This window comes from Asparagus officinalis, chromosome 9 (genome assembly GCF_001876935.1).
Source record: "Asparagus officinalis chromosome 9, Aspof.V1, whole genome shotgun sequence".
NCBI classification, from domain to species: domain Eukaryota; kingdom Viridiplantae; phylum Streptophyta; class Magnoliopsida; order Asparagales; family Asparagaceae; genus Asparagus; species Asparagus officinalis.
This window is the reverse complement of record NC_033802.1, coordinates 3,392,199-3,411,110: the sequence shown is the minus strand read 5'-3', so window position 1 is coordinate 3,411,110 and position 18,912 is coordinate 3,392,199. Positions and strand designations below refer to the sequence as shown.

Genomic DNA, 18,912 nt, shown 5'->3' with positions numbered 1-18,912 from the left:
AAATCTTTGGACAAGGCGATTTCTGGTTATATGCAAATTTTAATATGCGCTTATATTTTGAAACTAGTCCCTCAAATCTGTGAAATTGCAATTGTGTCCGCCAATTCTCATATCTTGCTAACACTACATTTGACAAGAATGAATAATTTGAAACAACTTATAAACATTGCATATTGGTGAGCCTATTTATAATTCCCACGCTATGAATTGAGTCGCTAACTTTAGAGCAACTTATATGAATTGGGGGACCTAATAGCAACTTCAATGATTTGGGAGACTAATGTCAACATATTATAATTTAAGGGACTAATATCAAAAACTCCCTTTAATATTTTGTAAACTTTAATCCAATAAGAAACAACATGCCAAACTTCAAGAATCAAACGCAAAGAAAAATATGTAATACAAAAAAATTTATTACCAACTAAAAACTGATAAGATGAACTCAAGATTTTGACATTAACACCCATTTTCTAGCATACACTCATAACTCAAGACTTTACAGATGCAAACTTAAAGTACTAACAAAAGACCCCTAAAACTCAAATAGATGACAATATCATCTTATTTAGTCCTGGGCAATCCAAGTGACTGAAGAAGTTCATGAAAAATATCAAGCATCTCTTTGACATAATCATCAACAAAAGCTTGTTAATCTTCTTCTTAATTTTTGAGCATATTCATCTTATTTAAATACAAATCCGAGCTTCATCTAATCTTTCTTGATGCCTCCATCCTGAAATCAAGATTGTCAGATTTGTTGCTTTGAAAACAAATCCTAGGTTCTTTAAATATTGCTCTATATCTTCATAATTGAAGGATGAAGATATACTTGTTATTAGTAATTTATTAGTTTCTTCCAATATCACAAGTATAATACATGCATTTGGACTCCGTTATTCAACTATTTATACTATAATAATCTTAATTATGCTTTCATATATATGCAGAACACACTCTCCGAGTATTACTCAACTACTAGTGTGTACCCCGTGCAAAGCACGGCCCCCTGTTTTTTTAAGCATTGCATTTTGAACATGCATCACTCTTAAGGTTTAATACATTTGATTTGATTATTGTATGTTTAAAATTAGAAATCATATCTAAGGACGTTTAATACATTTAATTTGATTATTGTATGCCTCCCTCTAAGGACCCAAAAGTTTACTATTCATGATATAGTAATTTACTGTATTATTTACTGTAGCATAAACAACAAACATCTGGATCATTCTTCAAGTATAGAGGAGTACATATATATCTAATTTTGCTTAGAGAGAGAGTGAAAATGGTGAGGATTAACTTTCAATATTACTCGCATTTAAAGATACGTTACCCAAAGTAATGAATAGTGCCATTGCCATGAAAGTTGCATGCAAAATCCGTGAAGAACCTAACCACTTGGTAAGGTCAAGACAAAGCAAACTTTTTTCTTGTCGTGTGTAATTAATTTATTAAGAAATTTGCGTTGTGAATAACTGGGATTATTGTGTCTTAGGTGTAAATGGAATGTTTTTAGTATCTAAATGATTCACTTCCAAATCTAATTAGGGTGATGAGTTTCTGAATAAAGTTTGAGCATATCGATTTCCATTTTGGCATTATATTTATAATTAGAGATGTCAAGAAAAGAAACTATTATTTAATTTATGTACTACATTTGTATATCAAAATTTTCTCTAGCTTCTTCATTCTGTTAAGTCCCTTCACAATTTGCGCCAAACAAGATTAATTTCATATATAGCTATCATATAAATAGTTTATTTCTACATGATTGCAGTATCCAAAAATATTTTGGGGTCTTGAACGCTGTGTTTAGGTGCTTACAAATTTATTTCTGGCTGATTCTACAAGCACCCATCTGAAATTTCTCAATGATGAGCAAAAGTTTTCTTCATCTTTATCAGTATTTCCACCGGCTGATACTAAATATAAATAAAATAAAATGAAAGATGTATTATCATATTCTTTGAAGATGTATTATTATATTTTGTACTTATTTAAAATGTCATCATAATTTACATTTACCCCCAGTGAACAGATTCAAATCTCTCTCTCTCTCTCTCTGCCCTGCCATGAACTTAACCAATTATGAACTAATTAATAAACCAAACTTTGAGAGCTTGGATTTACAACAATATCTGTGATACATACAGATACACACACCGTTGACAGCTAAACCGGAACATCTGCTGGATAATCCGCCGGATGCTTCTTGATCGTCTCTCGCAACGATTTCTCTTGCTCGCGGAGATTAGAAGGAACGGTATCATATACATCGGTAAATAGTTCGCTCAACGGAGGTTTTGGTGATCTTTCTGCAACCTGAATGCACTGCAAAAGCTGCGGATATTGCAGTATTAGTTACCGTTCGCATGGTGCACGAAATATGTGTTAGCGCATGTGGTTAAATCTGGAATAATACAGATATAAAGCAGCAAATAACTAAAAGAAATCTGAAGTATAGTAATTTAGAATTTTCCAACTCAGCTGATGTGCGTTTGTAAAACGCTATGCTTAAAGCATTATTTGGCCTACTCCGGTGCAAGGATCCCAAGGCCAAATTACTTCCAGGAACAGCAGTCCAGTACTCTGGTGTGCACCAACCCAGTACTGTCAAGACCTCCTCGATCTATAAGGCAAAGATCTCCTCGATCTATCAGGCAAAAGATCTCCTCGATCTCCTCAGGCAAAGATCTCCTCGATCTATCAGACCTTCTCGGTCTAGGCACTGTTCCTACTAGCATTAGCTATTCTACAATATATATCTGTATATATTGATTGTTGTTTTTGGAATGAATTTTCCTTAAGGATTTGGGATCTATTTATAGCGTTTGGAAAAATACTATGCACTAATAAAATATTATTAGTTACTATTCATGTGGGGCCCACATTACTTGTTTTTCAAAATAAATTAGGCAGATGTTGAATCCTTGCAAAAAAGTTAATCACGTTTATTTTACTGTTCATTAATTTCAAAGATGTCTGCACCGTCCTCTCATATTTCAAAAGAAGTTAGGCTAAAAGGTTTGTGGGACCCACTAGTATTAAAAAAAATTATCTAACAAACCCCCACAAGTTTTTTTAAAACTAGTGTCATGTAATAGTACCGTTGTTTCAATCATTGTGCGTAAGGAAGATGTCGCAAGGACTTGAATCCCCTTTAGATCAACTGAATAAAAAGATAGGTGCATGGTGTCACAGAGACTTGAACCAGCACATGTCTAAAAATTCAGCGATCACATAAGATCAAACTTATCTGTGGTAGTTTTCACTTTGAACCACACTTGTTTTTGCCTTTGCCTTTGCCTTTGCACATTTATGGCCCTGTGCATGTCCTGGTTTCTGCTAGGGCTCTAGGTATCTTTCCACAAGACACCATAGGAGACGGCCAAATCTCCACCCATGTATAGGTGAGTTCTTTAGGCATGTTTCCTATCAAACATCCCGCATCCGAAATGCTTTGAACTCATTAAGGCTTAAGAGCCATCCTCTCTCATGATAGGATTCTAGGTGAGTCCTTTAGGTGTGTTTCCTATCTAACACCCCGCATCCGAAATGCTTTGGACTCATTAAGGCTTAACAGCCATCCCCTTTACATTATAGGATTTTAGGTGAAAAGATCAAAGTTTTACTCGGGTAGTTCAGCCAGGTAAGGATAGTATTAGAGGTTGATCAAAGATCAATTAAGTACCTCGTTCCTTGCAGAGCGCGTTACGCAACCCCTAAACCTTACCTTAGACACCGACTAATCCAAGAAAACTTGAACTCTTTCACTTGTAAATCTTACTTGACTTTTGAACCATTTATCTTGTCATTAGTAGCAAGACATTTAGTCAAAGGATCAGCCACATTCTCTGAAGATCGGACGTCAATCATAGAGATGACTCCTTGACAAATGAGCTCTCTCAAATAGCCATGCTTCAGACGAATGGTCCGCTTCTTTCCATTGAACAACGAGTTTGCTGCCACAACACTCGCCGCCTGATTATCACAATAGATAGTAATTGTGCCTTGCAATCCTGTCAATGGAAGGTCTCGGAGAATACAACTGAGCCACTCAGCTTCATCTCCTGCAACACAAAGTGCGAAGAACTCAGATTCCATCGATGACTGTGCAATCATTGTCTGCTTCTTAGACTTCCACGAGACAGTAGATCTGCACTCATCTGGTTCTGAGCACCAGCTCGCATCTGAATAGCCTTCGATTACACCCGGATATCCAGTGTAGAATAGGCCCAGACCTATAGTTCCTTTTAAGTATCTCATCAATCTCTGGACAGCATCCCAATGAAGCTTTCCAGGATTACTTGTGAATCTACTAAGCATTCCTACAGCGAATGCAATGTCTGACCTTGTGCAGCTCATCGCGTACATGAGACTCCCAATGATCTTTGAGTACCTCAGCTGCTCTACTGGTCTTTCAGTGTTCGGTCGAAGCTTCTTGTTGTAATCATACGGCACTGACAGTTCTGACAGGTCGTAGTAGCCATACTTCCTTAGCATGCTCTCGACATAATGAGATTGGGATAATCCAATACCCTCTTCAGAGTATATGATTTTGATTCCGAGAATCACGTCCGCAGTTCCAAGGTCCTTCAGAGTATATGATTTTGATTCCGAGAATCACGTCCGCAGTTCCAAGGTCCTTCATGTTGAACTGTGCCGAGAGAAATTTCTTGGTAGATGTTACTATCTCCAAATCACTCCCGATGATGAGCATATCATCCACATAAAGGCAAATAACCACCACCTTTCTTTCAGCGACCTTGATGTATAGGCACTTGTCAGATTCACTGACTTGATACCCATTGTTGCGAACAACCCCATCGAACTTCTCATGCTAGAGTTTTGGTGCCTGCTTAAGTCCATATAAAGACTTAACAACTTTACAAACCTTACCAGCTGGAGCATCAAGTCCTTCTGGTTTCTCCATGTAGATCTCTTCTGTGAGATCACCATTGAGAAATGCAGTCTTCACATCCATCTGATGTATGACGAACCTTTTAATCGCTGCCCATGCGATAAGCACTCTGATGGTAGTGATCCTGCAAACTGGTGCATAAATATCAAAGAAGTCTATACCTTCTTTCTGAGAGAATCCTTTAGCCACCAGTCTTGCTTTGTACTTTTCAATAGTACCATCAGGACGGAGCTTCTTCTTGAAGATCCATTTGCAGCTGATAGGCCTTGCACCTTCAGGTACGTCCACCAGCTCCCAAGTGTGATTTTGGATTAATGAATCCATCTCATCATCTATAGCTTCTTTCCACAGAAGAACGTCTGTTGACTGCATTGCTTCTTGAAAAGTCTGTGGATCTCCTTCCACATTATAGGTGATGAAGTCATCTCCAAAATCTTTCTGTCTTCTGACGCGCTTGGAAGATGGTTCGATAACTCTTTCATCATTGACTGGCTCCTCTTGTGCATCTGATGTACTAGCATTCTCTGCTACATCCTTGAGCAATAAGCCTTTATCTTTGATAAACTTATCCTCAAAGAATTCTGCATCCCGAGCTTCAATGATGGAGTTGGTTCTAATGTCCAGGAACCTGCATGCATTGCTATCTTCAGCGAAGCCAAGAAACACACATTTATTTGCCTTTGGTCCGAGCTTAGGCCTTCTGATATCTGGTATTCGAACGTATACGAGACACCCCCACACTTTGAGATTATCCAAAGAATCTGGATATCCCAACCATAACTGATGAGGGGTATTATCAGTTTTGGAGTAGGGTACTCTGTTCAGAATCCAGTTTGCCATTAGTAAAGCCTCTCCCCAATAGCAGGTAGGTAGACCAGATGTGATTAGCATCGAATTCACCATCTCGGTCAATGTGCGATTCTTCCTTTCTGCAATCCCATTAGATTGCGGAGAATAAGGAGCAGTAGTTTCAGCAATGATTCCATGCTCCTTGAAGTATGCTTCCGACTCCTTAGATCGGTACTCTCCTCCTCTGTCACTCCTGAGTCTTTTCACCTGCAGTCCAAGTTGCTTCTCCACCCGAGTCCGAAACTCAACAAATTTGCTGAAGGCTTCATCTTTAGATTTCAGCAGGTAAACGTGGCAGAAGCGAGAATGGTCGTCGATGAAGGTGATGAAGTACTTCTTGCCGCCACGAGTGACGAAGCTTTTGAAGTCACAAGTATCCGAATGAATCAGATCCAATAGGTTGGTGCTCCTCGTAACACTTGAAAATGGCTTCCTTGTTAGCTTTGCTTGCGCGCAAACTTCACACTTCTCAGGTTTGTTACCCCCACATTTTGGAAGTAATCCTAACTTCTCCATGCTGGACAGTTTTCTATAATTTACATGTCCCAGCCTATTGTGCCATAACACAGAGGAGTAAGCAGAAGAGGATACTTTATTTACAACGGGGTTGGGTGCACTCGTACTGATTTTATACATGCCATCAGTACGATATGCATTGCCAAAATACATTTTCTTGAAGGATAATATAGCCTTTCCTCCTTGAAAATCCAGCCCCATGCCTGCATCACACAGCATGCTTCCAGAGACTAAATTTTTGGCAATTGAGGGAACGTGTTTCACATCCTTCAGTGTGAGAGTCTTTCCCGAAGAAAGAGTCAGCACCACAGTCCCCGTTCCAAGAACAGGAACCACAGAACGATCAGCCATTGATACGTTCTCTTTAGTAGCAACATAAGAAGAGAACATATCTCTATTGGAGCATACATGACAAGTAGCACCCGTATCTAACCACCAACTAGAGATGTTGCTTGGAGTTGTTACCTGGAAGAGCATAGCCACACAATCACCAACTTGATTGACATTGTGCGTTGTTTCCTTCTTTGGTGCTTTGCAGTCTTTGGCAAAATATCCTTGCTTCCCACAGTTGAAGCATTTGCCGCTCTTCTTGAACTCCTTCTTTTGAACGTTCAGGTTCTTCGGATTTTGGTTCTTCCTTCTATTAAAAGACTTCTTCTTCTTGAAAGATGAATAATTACCCTTTTCAGAGTTAGCCGCCACCATGTTAGCAGACGCCTTCTGCTTAGCAAGTAGCTCAGTCTTCGTGCGAGTCCGAGTCTCGTCCTCGATCCGGATGAACCTCTTCAAGTCAGACAGAGTCACCTGTCTTTTCCTTCTTCGAATGTCAGTGGAGAATGATATCCAAGATGGAGGAAGCTTGTTGACAATTGCACCAGAGATGAAGGTTTGACAAAGACTGATTTTTTCATCCTTCAGCTTCATAACAAGCTTTTCAAGCTCTTTGACTTGAGGTAAAACCTCAGTATCATCTTCAAACTTCAAGTCCAGAAACTTGTCAATAAGGTGAGATTTGGACAGCTTCTCCTCATCCTTGTACTGGTCCTCCAGAGCATTCCAGATTTTCTTTGCAGAAGGCTTGTTGGTGTAAGCATCTGCTAGATGATCAGCCAGACAATTAAGGAGATAACTCCTGCAGAAGTGATCATCTTTAGCCCAAGAGGCTTCAGCTTCAGAGTCTTCTTTAGAGTCGGATTTTTCCTCAGAAACCACATAGTAGATTTTCAGGAGTTGCATCCCGAAGATTACTTTCCGACGCCATGCGTTGAAGTTGGAACCGTCAAAATTCTCTAATTTAAGACAGTCCACTCCAAGAGTCCTCGCAGGATCCATGGTAGATTACAAATAATGCTTTAAGATTGTTAGCGCCTGTGGTTAAATCTGGAATAATACAGATATAAAGCAGCAAATAACTAAAAGAAATCTGAAGTATAGTAATTTAGAATTTTCCAACTCAGCTGCTGTGCGTTTGTAAAACGCTGTGCTTAAAGCATTATTTGGCCTACTCCGGTGCAAGGATCCCAATGCCAAATTGCTTCCAGGAACAGCAGTCCAGTACTCTGGTGTGCACCAACCCAGTACTGTCAAGACCTCCTCGATTTATAAGGCAAAGATCTCCTCGATCTATCAAGCAAAAGATCTCCTCGATCTCCTCAGGCAAAGATCTCCTCGATCTATCAGACCTTCTCGGTCTAGGCACTTCCTCAGGCAAAGATCTCCTCGATCTATCAGACCTTCTCGGTCTAGGCACTGTTCCTACTAGCACTAGCTATTCTACAATATATATCAGACCTTCTCGGTCTAGGCACTGTTCCTACTAGCACTAGCTATTCTACAATATATATCTGTATATATTGGTTGTTGTTTTTGGAATGAATTTTCCTTAAGGATTTGGGATCTATTTATAGCGTTTGGAAAAACACTATGCACTAATAAAATATTATTAGTTACTATTCATGTGGGGCCCACATTACTTGTTTTTCAAAATAAATTAGGCAGATGTTGAATCCTTGCAAAAAAGTTAATCACGTTTATTTTACTGTTCATTAATTTCAAAGATGTCTGCACCGTCCTCTCATATTTCAAAAGAAGTTAGGCTAAAAGGTTTGTGGGACCCACTAGTATTAAAAAAATTATCTAACAATATGTTGGGTAAATTTCACAAAACCCCGCTGAACTACGGGGATTTTTGCACAAACCCCCTCAGTATAAACCATCGAAGACTCTCTGACCTTGTATCACTTAAGTACTATGACTCTACCTGCCACTGCTGTTTATGAGAATTTTAATAGTTCAGTGAGGTTAGTATAATTTCGAAAGTTCAGGTGGATGTCTGTAGTTTATAGAGTTCAACGGGGTTTACTATAATTTACCCAAACATGTACAATTGAAAGATAAAAACTAGATTTCCGGCACCTCTTTTCTGACATTGTTCCTCAACTCAGATTCAGCATCATCGTTCCACCATCCATTGCTTTCCACCCATTTTCGATACCTCGAAACAGGATCTCTCGCTGTTCTCCAATGCTCGATCTCATCAACTGATCGATACTTTGTTGAATCATCAGATGTTGAATGGTGCCCAGCTCTATATGTTAATGCCTAAGGCAAAAACTCAGGCTTAGAGGGGGGAAAAAATGAAAGAATACAAGAAGGAAGATTACACACCTCAATTAGAATAGGCCTATTTTCTCTAATGGCCATTTCTCTGGCAGCATGAACCGCACAATAAACAGCAAGAGCATCGTTTCCATCTATACGAATGCTTCGAATTCCATAAGCTTGACCTTTAATAACAGCACCATCACCTTATAAAACACAACGTCAGTAAGTGATCGGTCTCTCTTATGTGAAGTAATACATTGCAGCGGGTAAAAAAAGGTGATAAAATTATTACTTCGAAATTGCTCTGAAGTAGGGGTACTGATTGCCCAACCATTGTTTCGGCAAAAGAAGATGACAGGAACTTCCATCACGGCAGCAAAGTTCAATGCAGCATGGAAATCTCCCTAGCAAGTTACAATAGGTTTTAGAGAGGGAAAATGAACAACTAAAAAAATCCAAGGAAAAAAGGAGTGTGTGCGCTCACACACATACACATAAAATTCTCATATGGTTCGTAAGAATCACAACATCCTCCAAACTTTTAATAATGGCACATTTCACCTGCACATCGTGCAAAACACGGCCTCCATTTTTTTATTTCCGGTACAGTAATTCTGTATTTAAATATAATTTTTGTAAGTGTTACACTAACATTTTTAAATGCAACAGTATCTCGCCTAAGCTACAGTAATAATACCACAGTAATGTTTTCAAATGCTACAATTAAGCCTGTGCTACAGTAACAATTCAACAGTGATTTATTCCATGTATGTGCTGCAGTAACAATACTATAGTGATTTACTGCATTGTTTGTTGTAATATGAATAGTGAATCTTGGGTCCTCTCATTATTATAGAGGAATAGATAACAGTCACTTGTTAATATCACTCGTATATACGACCACAGTTTTTCCATCCAAGGTTTACTTTCACAGAAATCAAAACAGAAGGATTTTCTGCAATTTCCCTTAAAGTTTACATATGATACCTGACTTGTGCCTCCATCTCCAAAGTAGGTGATACTGCAGGCATTTTTCTTGTCCATCTTCAGCGAATAAGCAGCTCCAACAGCTTGAGGGAGCTGTGTACTGAGAAATTTAACACGCAATTAAGTCTAAAAACATAACAATTCAATTCTTTTATGATACATAAGTTCACAAAGAGGGAAAATTTTAATTACTCACGCTATAGGAGACGATACTGTGAAATATTTGAGCCTGTCGCTTCCATAATGAATTGGCATCTGCCGACCTTTTCCGTAGTCTGATTTGTTGCCGAAGTTCTGGTTTGCAAACTCTTGCAGGGTAAAACCTCGCCATAAAATGACTCCATGTTCCCTATACTAGAGATGAAGGCAATGTTTCCTATGATATCGAAAAGATAAATGTTCCTTCGACGATTATGAGAGGAGATGTATTATGGTTACCTAGTCTTCTAACCTGTGGAAAGACGATATCATCGTTAGTTAATGCAGCTGCAGATGCGATGTTGATGGCTTCTTCTCCATTGCAGGTAAGGTAGAAAGAAATTCTTCCTTGTCTCTGAGCTTCATAGAAGATGGCATCCATAATTTGGAGGGTAACCATCTGACTGTACATTTTTACTCCAAGCTCCCTGGTTACCTTCAAGATTTTGCAAGTGTATCAAAAACATCTTTGCCTAACTACATAATTCCTTGCCTTGCATAAGCTTTTAGGTTGAATTTCACAAAACCCCACGAATTTTGGGGGTTGGCATAAAACCCCCTAAGATTTAAAAATTAGAGAAAGCCCTCATAACTTTTGGAGAGGGTCACAAAATCCACCAAAACACAAAAACCTCCAACCAAATTTCGAAGCAAATTCAGTCGTAAGGTTTGTCAGGAAAAAGAGGATAGAGGGGCGGACAAAAGAAGGGGAAGTTTTTTTTAAGGGCTTGTTTGGATTGAGGGGAATGAGGGTGAAGGGAAGTTAGGGGAGCCATTCACCTTGTTTGGGAACATTTAGGAGGTGAAGTTATTCACTCTAGTTCCCCTTGGTTCACCCCCCTAATAGTATCAAATTTGTTACCCCTCAAATTGGGGTGTAACCAAGGGGAAGGGAACTCCCTTCCCTTCCCTTCCATTCTCTCACCTGGGTGTAACCAAGGGGAAGGGAACTCTCTTCCCTTCCCTTCCATTCTCTCACCTAGTTTCCCTTAACTTCCCTTAATCTCATTGAAATCCAAACACAAATATCAGAACCCCCTTACGTTTGGGTGCTTTTCAGACAACCCCTTTACTATCAGAATGTCACAAAACCCCCCCTTAAGTTTTGACGTCCTCAGAAAACCCCCTACAAGTTTCAACATTTTCCAAGAAATCCCTTTACATCGTTAGCCGAAATTTCGACGTGGGTGGTTAAAATTATGCAGAGGGATATTTTTTGCAGTGAAAATAGTGGTTTGCGCTTTTAGGGTTTTTTTTAATATTGAAAGCTGAAGGAGGTTATCTGAGAATTCAAAAAGCTTGGGGTGGGGGGTTGGGTTGACTTTTTAAAAGTTAAGGGGGGTAATTTAAGAAACGCCCTAAGTTAAGGGCGGTTCTGAAATTTACCCTTTTTTACCATTTCATTGATAGGTAGGATTATTCTTTTAAAAAAAATGGGTATTTCAATTTGTAGATCGAACTTTTGTGAAATTTAGGGGTTTTGTGGAACTCCCGAAATTTCAATTTATCTTACAAAGTTCGGGGGGGTTTGTGCAAATATGCCCAAACTTCAGGAGGATTTTCTACCAAATGCTCTAAGGTACTCAAAGAAACGCTGTATTTCTCAAAGAAGGGATACCTCTTGAAAAACACTGCCTGAAATTGTTCCTCCATCGTCATCAAGAACTCGATAGCAGCTGATTCGTTCGGTCGGCGACTCCGAAAGGAATCTCATCTCAGAGTCGAACATAACTTTTCCTCCAGGGAAATCCAAAACCTGCAAGGATCACAATGTTAAGTCCAAGATCAGAGTATTAGTATGAAGAAAAAAAAGGTAAAAATTACCGCATCAACATCGCAACAATCTATATATACATTAGTTTCATTAAAACGTAAAAAAAAATATGGCACTCTGTTTCATCAAGAACCTCCCCTGTATTTCATGAATAATAAAAAAATAAAATAAAAACCAATTTAACAATTAGAGCAGTCATAGTCTAATATTACCCGGTTACTGCGCTCAATATCACGCTGAGCTGGAACAGAGCTCTCTCTCGCTCCAACGGACATGAAACGCTCAACAGAGCCGAAACCCACCGAATTCCTCAAAGAACCAGACGAGAAATTTCCAGTGATCATCGTATTTTGATCCAAAGATTGGATCTTTTTGGTATTCTGTAAAGAGCCCATGACCCTCTTTCCAAATTGAGAGCCTAGCCTTGATCTCCCAAGCCAAACCATCATCGCCATAGGAGCAGTTCTCAGTTAACAGAAAGATTTAATTGTATATGAAGAGAGGAAAATGAATAATTTAACTTAATTTTGAAAATGAAAAAAAAAATGATGGTGTTCAAAGAATTATTGTGAAGGATAGAGATTGAGGAGTCCAGATAACAACGAGGTGGAGATGAGAGTCCACGTCGACACCATGCAAAACTGACTCATTTCATGAGAGGGGGGTTTTTTCCAACATACCCGCAGTTTTACTTTTGGCAGGGAAAGCCGGCCAAAACTGACTTTTTTTCAGAAACGCTTTTTTGGGGCTGCTTGGATCGGGTATTTTGATGGGGAAAGGAGGTGGAAAGCTGCCAATTTGACAGCTTTTTGGCAGCTTTCCCCTAAAATCGCCTCTATAAGAGACGATTTTGGGGGAAAGTTGACAAAATTACAGTTTTCCACCTCCTTTCCTCTTCAAAATAACCGATCCAAACAGATCCTTAGAAGCGTTTCTGCAAGAAAACTTGTTAAAACTGACACTTTTGACAGGTTTTCAATCCATTTCCCTCTCTAAAAGAGACAACCAAACGCGACCTAACCTTCCAACCTACCCCGAGCACAGAAGGATTACGTGTCGGCCTCTGAGCGGTTCGAGCTATAAAGCGAACGCTGTGCCGTGTGGGGCTTCGTTAAGAACGAGAGTGACTTCAATTTTGGACTTCTAGCGCTTCGAGTAAGGAAAGCGGGGTCCACACTTCCATGTGGTCCTCCACGGAGAGAACAACAACGTGCAAATTACGCTTAGATCCTTATTGTTCGTTACGGAAACTACACCTCGCACAAAGTCGCATACCGGTGAAAATAATACTCAAGGCGATGCTTGGAGCCGGAGGTTAACGTGAGGGTATCCAATGAGAGGCGCGAGGCGCTGCTTCAGGACAATCAGGCGGGGAGCTCCGGCCGACGGAAATCAGGATGCTCCGGCGCACGCCGGTGAGGCGGCGGGCGGGTTTCGAAAACGAGTAAGGATCCTGTCAGAACGTCGCCACACCGTGCGAGACGTTCCGAGCTGTGGAAATGTAAAACAGAAGGGCAGTCTTGGTATTTCGCTGTCCCGTTCCAAGGAAATCAATACCAACAATTCAAATATCTGTACGGACAGGAAATGATATTGGAGCAATTTGAAATACCGTTTGCTCCTTGGCTTATTATATAAGTCATCTCGCAAAGATTAATTTGGAAACTGTCCTTCCTCACGGTGAACATCAATTCATCTCACGGGTCAAAATTTGGAATTTTAATCTGGACGACAAAGAATTTATTGTTTTAAATATGCAAAAAATAGTGTCGAAACAACTCGGAAAGCTACAATCTACTCCTCTATACAAACAAGAGAATCCAAGATTCATCATTCATGCTAATAAACATTATCACTGTAGCAAACATGGAATTGAGCACTATGCTTTTTTAAAAAAAATATTATAGCACAAGAGAACACTGTAACAGAATTGGGATACTGTAGCAGCCAAAAAATCAAAAGAGAATGTAGCAGTTAAAACCGGAATTACTGTAGCGAGAAAAAAAAGTAGGTGTTCACACTAGTATAAATAAAGATTGAAACACAATAAATAAACAGCTAAACCGGAACATCAGCTGGATAGTCCTCTGGATGATTCTTGATCGTCTCTCGCAGCAACTTTTCTTGCTCTTGGAGATTTGAAGTAATGGTATCATAAACATCGGTGAATAATTCGCATAACGGCGGTTTTTGTGATCTCTCTGCAACCTGAATACATTGCAACATCTGCAAAAATTTCATTTATCAGCTCCCAGTCTCATGATTTATGAAATATATGTAAGGAAAACTTTCTACACAGTAACGTCGTTTATGAGAATTTTAAATAGTGCAGGGAGGTTTAGTATAATTTTGAAAGCTCAGGGGTTTCTGAAATTTACCGAAATATACACACTCAAAAGCTTAAACAAGATTTTGGTACCTCTTTTCTGACATTGTTCCTTAACTCTGAGTCAGCATCATCATTCCACCAACCATTCCCTTCTACCCATTTTCGATACCTCGAAACAGGATCTCTCGCTGTTCTCCAGTGCTCGATCTCATCAATTGTTCGATACCTTGTTGAATCATCGGATGTCGAATGATGTCCAGCTCTGTATGTCAGAGCCTAAAGCAAATTCACAATATGCACACACAAAAAAAAATCAGACTTAAAAAGAACACTAAAGCAAGATAAGAATTAGAGAGGAAATTTTCTGAACCTCAATTAGAATTGGCCTATGTTCTCGAATAGCCATTTCTCTGGCAGCATGAACAGCACTATAAACAGCAAGAGCATCATTGCCATCGACACGAATGCTTCGAATTCCATAAGCTTGACCTTTGATAACAACACCGTCACCTTAATTATAAAATCCAATGTCAGTAAAGGAACAGCCTCTTTTTTCTTATGTGAAAAATTAAGATAAGACCCACGTAATTACTTCGAAACTGCTCTGAAGTAGGAGTGCTGATGGCCCAACCATTGTTTCGACAGAAGAATATAATGGGGACTTCCATCACAGCAGCGAAGTTCATTGCAGCATGGAAGTCTCCCTTGAGAGCGAAAAACGAAGAGATTAAGAACATTCAAAGGAAAAAAAAATTCTAATGACACTTTTTACCTTCCTTGTTTTCTATATAACAATCGTGTACAAGTTTACATCGCTGATATGACCGTAGTTAGGTGAATATTGCAAACCTTAGTAGGATTTTTTTCTATAATTTCTTAAAATTTTACATGTTATACCTCACTTGTGGCTCCATCACCAAAGTAAGTGACACTGCAGGCATTTTTCTTGTCCATCTTCAGAGAATAAGCAGCTCCAACAGCTTGAGGGAGCTGTGTACTGAGAAATGTAACATGTAAGTCTAACAACTTAACAATTCAATGTTCTTAGGGTTCTAATTGTTAGTACCGTTGTTTTGAACTTACCACCCTTCTAGTTTTATTGTTGCATACACGCCCTTGAGTGATTTTTTGACTATTTCACCCTTGGAGAGAGAAAATAGTTTTTTGACAAATAGACTCTCCAAGGGTAAAGGAGCCAAAAAAAAAAGTTCGCTCATGGGATATATCTGCAACAATAAAACTAGAGAGGTAATAAGCTAAAAACAGAAATACTACAGAGGGTCTATCAGCAATTAACTCATGCTATATGATACATAAGTTCACAGCGGTAAAAATTTACTCACGCTATAGGGGACGATATCGTGAAGTAATTGAGTCTATTGCTTCCATAATGAACTGGCATCTGCCGACCTTTTCCATAGTCTGCTTTATTGCCGAAATTGCGGTCTGCAAACTCTTGCAGAGTAAAACCTCGCCATAAAAGGCCACCAGGTTCCCTATACTACAGATTAATGCAATGTTTCCTAAGATGACAGAAAGATAAAGATTTCTCAATGATCAATGCGATGAGAAAATATGGTTGCTTAATTTTCTAACCTGTGGAAAGACGATATCGTCGTCGGTTAATGCAGCTGCAGTTCCAATGTTAAGGGCTTCTTCTCCATTGCAGGCCATATAGAAAGAAATTCTTCCTTGTCTCTGAGCTTCATAGAAGATAGTATCCATGATTTGGAGGGTGACCATCTGAGTGTACATTTTTACTGCAAGCTCCTTGTTTACCTTGAAGATATTGCAACCCCGTTAAAGACCATTCTTCTCTATTCACATAACTGAGTTACATTTCGAAAACCCCTGAAGTTTCAATTTTTTTATGAAACCCCCTTGGGCTATTGGAATATTTCATGAATGCTGTTAACGATTTAGAGTAGTAAATTCAAAATTATTGCAAATCAAAATTATGAGGAATAATTTCAGTGAAGAACATTCATGTGGGATAACTGGACTCATATTTTTTGACATTTTACTCTACACATATTTCTCGTTTATGAGATTTTCCAATAGTCTCAAAGGGGTTCAGTAGAAATTTTGAAGGTTCGGGAGAGTTTTCTCTGATATGTGAAGTTCAAGGGGAATTTGAGAAATTTACCTACATAGTTCCTAGATATTCTTTAGCATAAAAATTTAGCATAAAGGATTAAGGGTTTTTTTCGATATCAGTCCCTTAAATCATTAGTATTTTGTTGCCCTTCCAATCTTCATATTTGATATTAGTCCCTCAAATTGGAGAAACGTGTTGGGTACTAGTCCCTCTGTTAGGTTTTTGGTTCAAAATCCTTAACTCTGATTTGATTTAGCCTAAGCATGGGTGTTTAATCAGCACATTCGATTAATTCACCCACCAAACCCTCATTCTCCAACCCCACCCCTTCCCACTCTCTTGTGAAGAGAAGGTGGAGCTTATGAACGAAATGGGTTCACTGTTTACTTTAATGGGTATACGGTTTGGTTATTAGGAGTGAGGGTAACTGCCCAAAATTCATGAAAAGTTTAAACATAACAGAATATTCACAAGAATTTATAACCGCAACTAACCACAGTTGACTTACCTGACACAAAGGGGTTTGCTAATTGCTATGGATCAGCAATTAATGCAAAGTAAAATATCGAGTACTACGTCAGGACTTCAACAGGGAGAGTGTTAAATGCCTAGACACAGCACAGCGGGAGGATGTATGGGTTTAACCATGGAAGAAGGAAAAGAAGTATTTTCTTATCTCTCGCTTTCTTTCTGGCAAATAATTTAGATTTGGTGGTCCCACTGTCAATTGATAAATCAGCGAGGGATTTTGTAGTGGAGAACTACAAATTGTCGAACGTTCAGCAATTATACACTAAGAATTTTATTGGGGAAAATCCAATTCGAGTGACTAATATTAAAATATGAAGATGTGAGGGACTAATATCAAAATACTAATAATGTAAGCGACTGGTATCGAAAATATTATCTAGGATATTTTAAGACAAATTTCACAGAAGCCCCCAATACTTTAGGATGTTTACGAAAACCCCCTCAATACTCTGTTTTTCTCATTAAACATCAAAACCTTTTCCCGCTTAACCCCAAAAGTCCAAGATGTCTCAGAAACTCCTCCAGAAAGGAAGGAGAAGAGAACAAGATTGTCCTTGAGAAAACAAGGGGAAAAAAAAACAAAATTTGGCAGAGAACAAGTCATCCCAACGGCAAGAGATACTATCGGGGGATTGATTGAAATTTAGCCTTTTTCTGTAAGAAATAAGAATGCATACCTCTTGAAAAACACTGCCAGAAATTGTTCCTCCATCGTCGTCAAGAACTCTATAGCAGCGGATTCGTTCAGTCGGCGACTCAGCGAGGAATCTCATCTCAGAGTCGAACATAACTTTCCCTCCAGGGAAATCTAAAACCTGCAAGGATCACAATGTTAAGTCCAAGATCAGAGTATTAATATGAACTAAAAGAAAGTAGGATATAGAAAATCAGGATATTTTACAGTCAATGTTTCTTTCTTCACCGACATTGCTACTTAAAAACTGAGTAATTATACAGAAACCGTTTTCTATTTTTAATTTATACATAAACCGCTTTTAAAGTTTGTTCTTGTTGCGATCGACCAACCCAGGTCAAATTCCTCACTTAAAACCTAAACTTACTCTTAAGAAACTCGAATTCAATGTACAAAACTCATTTTTTTTAGTGTTCGGGTCTTGGTAGGATACAACTTACGTACCATGAACTTGAAGTTGTTAAGCTTACTTTTAAAATTTTAGTGAAAATTTGACTAGAAAGTGGTTAATCGCAATAAAAATTAACTTCAAAAGTGATTTTTGTATAAATTATAAATAAAAGATGATTTTTCGTATAATAGTCCTATTGTTAAGATGGTCTCGGGCGGAAACCCAAGGTAAAACTACTGCCAACATTCTTCCTTTCATTCTTTTTAAGTAAAATGTGATATATAGCACTCTGTTTCTTCAAGAACTTCCCCTGTATTTCATGGGAGGAGGGGGAACCAATACTTAGCAACTAAGAATCAGCCATAATCAAATCAAACAATGTTAACACCCCCCTTAACTCCTTAAGAGAGAGAGAGGGAGAGGGTTAAGCAAATTTCAGGTAAAGAGAGGATTAATTAGCAGAGGAAATACCTGGTCACTGGGCTTATCATACTGAACTGCGACACTCTCTCCAGCTCCAAAGGACATAAAACGCTTAAAACCGCCGAGGGCCATCAAATTCCTCAAAGACCCAGATGAACAATCCTCACCATCCCTTTGAACGGGATCCAAAGGTTGGATCTTTTTGATAGTTTGTAGAGAACCCATGATTCTCTTTCCAAACTGAGCGCCCTGCAGCCTTGGTCTCATCCCAAGCCAAATCATCATCGCCATTGGAGCAGCTCTGAGCTCTAGTAGCAAGGTGCAGTGGTTGTATATATTAGAGAGGGAATGGAGTTTTTTAACTTATTATTATTATTATTATTATTATTATTATTTTTTAATTTAATGGTGTCCACTGAATTATTGAGGAGGCACGACACTGAGGAGACGACGGCCCACTTCACCACCATGCAGAGTCGCGAACAGTCTACAGGTTCACTGTACATAAATTAATTGGGCAAACTATCATAAACCGCCCTTAACTTTGGATGATTGCAGAAAACACCCCTTAAATTTAGGGGTACTGAGAAAACT

The 18,912-nt window shown here is 38.9% G+C and overlaps 1 protein-coding gene across 3 annotated transcripts; it reads right to left on the bottom strand.

Moving 5' to 3' along the window:
- LOC109824176 (2-oxoisovalerate dehydrogenase subunit alpha 2, mitochondrial) lies at positions 1,966-18,666 on the bottom strand. Of its 3 annotated transcripts, none has more exons than XM_020390711.1 (9): positions 18,367-18,666; positions 11,697-11,834; positions 10,332-10,514; positions 10,077-10,234; positions 9,881-9,980; positions 9,186-9,297; positions 8,957-9,096; positions 8,705-8,890; positions 1,966-2,343 (listed from the first exon to the last, which is right to left on the bottom strand). In XM_020390711.1, exons 1-9 carry the CDS (start codon positions 18,607-18,609, stop codon positions 2,176-2,178), a joined length of 1,428 nt encoding a protein of 475 aa, XP_020246300.1. In that variant the 5' UTR covers positions 18,610-18,666; the 3' UTR covers positions 1,966-2,175. The 3 variants fall into 3 exon arrangements, with proteins under 3 accessions (XP_020246300.1, XP_020246299.1, XP_020246298.1); XM_020390710.1 differs by lacking the exon at positions 18,367-18,666 and adding an exon at positions 12,065-12,546 and having other exon boundaries at positions 1,979-2,343; XM_020390709.1 differs by lacking the exons at positions 1,966-2,343; positions 8,705-8,890; positions 8,957-9,096; ... (3 more) ...; positions 10,332-10,514; positions 11,697-11,834 and adding exons at positions 13,720-14,078; positions 14,272-14,457; positions 14,552-14,691; ... (3 more) ...; positions 15,778-15,960; positions 17,488-17,625 and having other exon boundaries at positions 18,367-18,659.

Bases quoted from the DNA above. Each gene is read 5' to 3' on its own strand.
- LOC109824176 (XM_020390711.1), bottom strand. From the start codon at position 18,609: ATGGCGATGATGATTTGGCTTGGGATGAGACCAAGGCTGCAGGGCGCT. The intron at 9,981-10,076 runs GTGAGTAATTAA...TAAATTTCTCAG, and splicing joins ACAGTATCGTCTCCTATAGC to TACACAGCTCCCTCAAGCTG. The intron at 9,097-9,185 runs GTAATAATTTTA...GTGTTTTATAAG, and splicing joins TACTTCAGAGCAATTTCGAA to GTGATGGTGCTGTTATTAAA.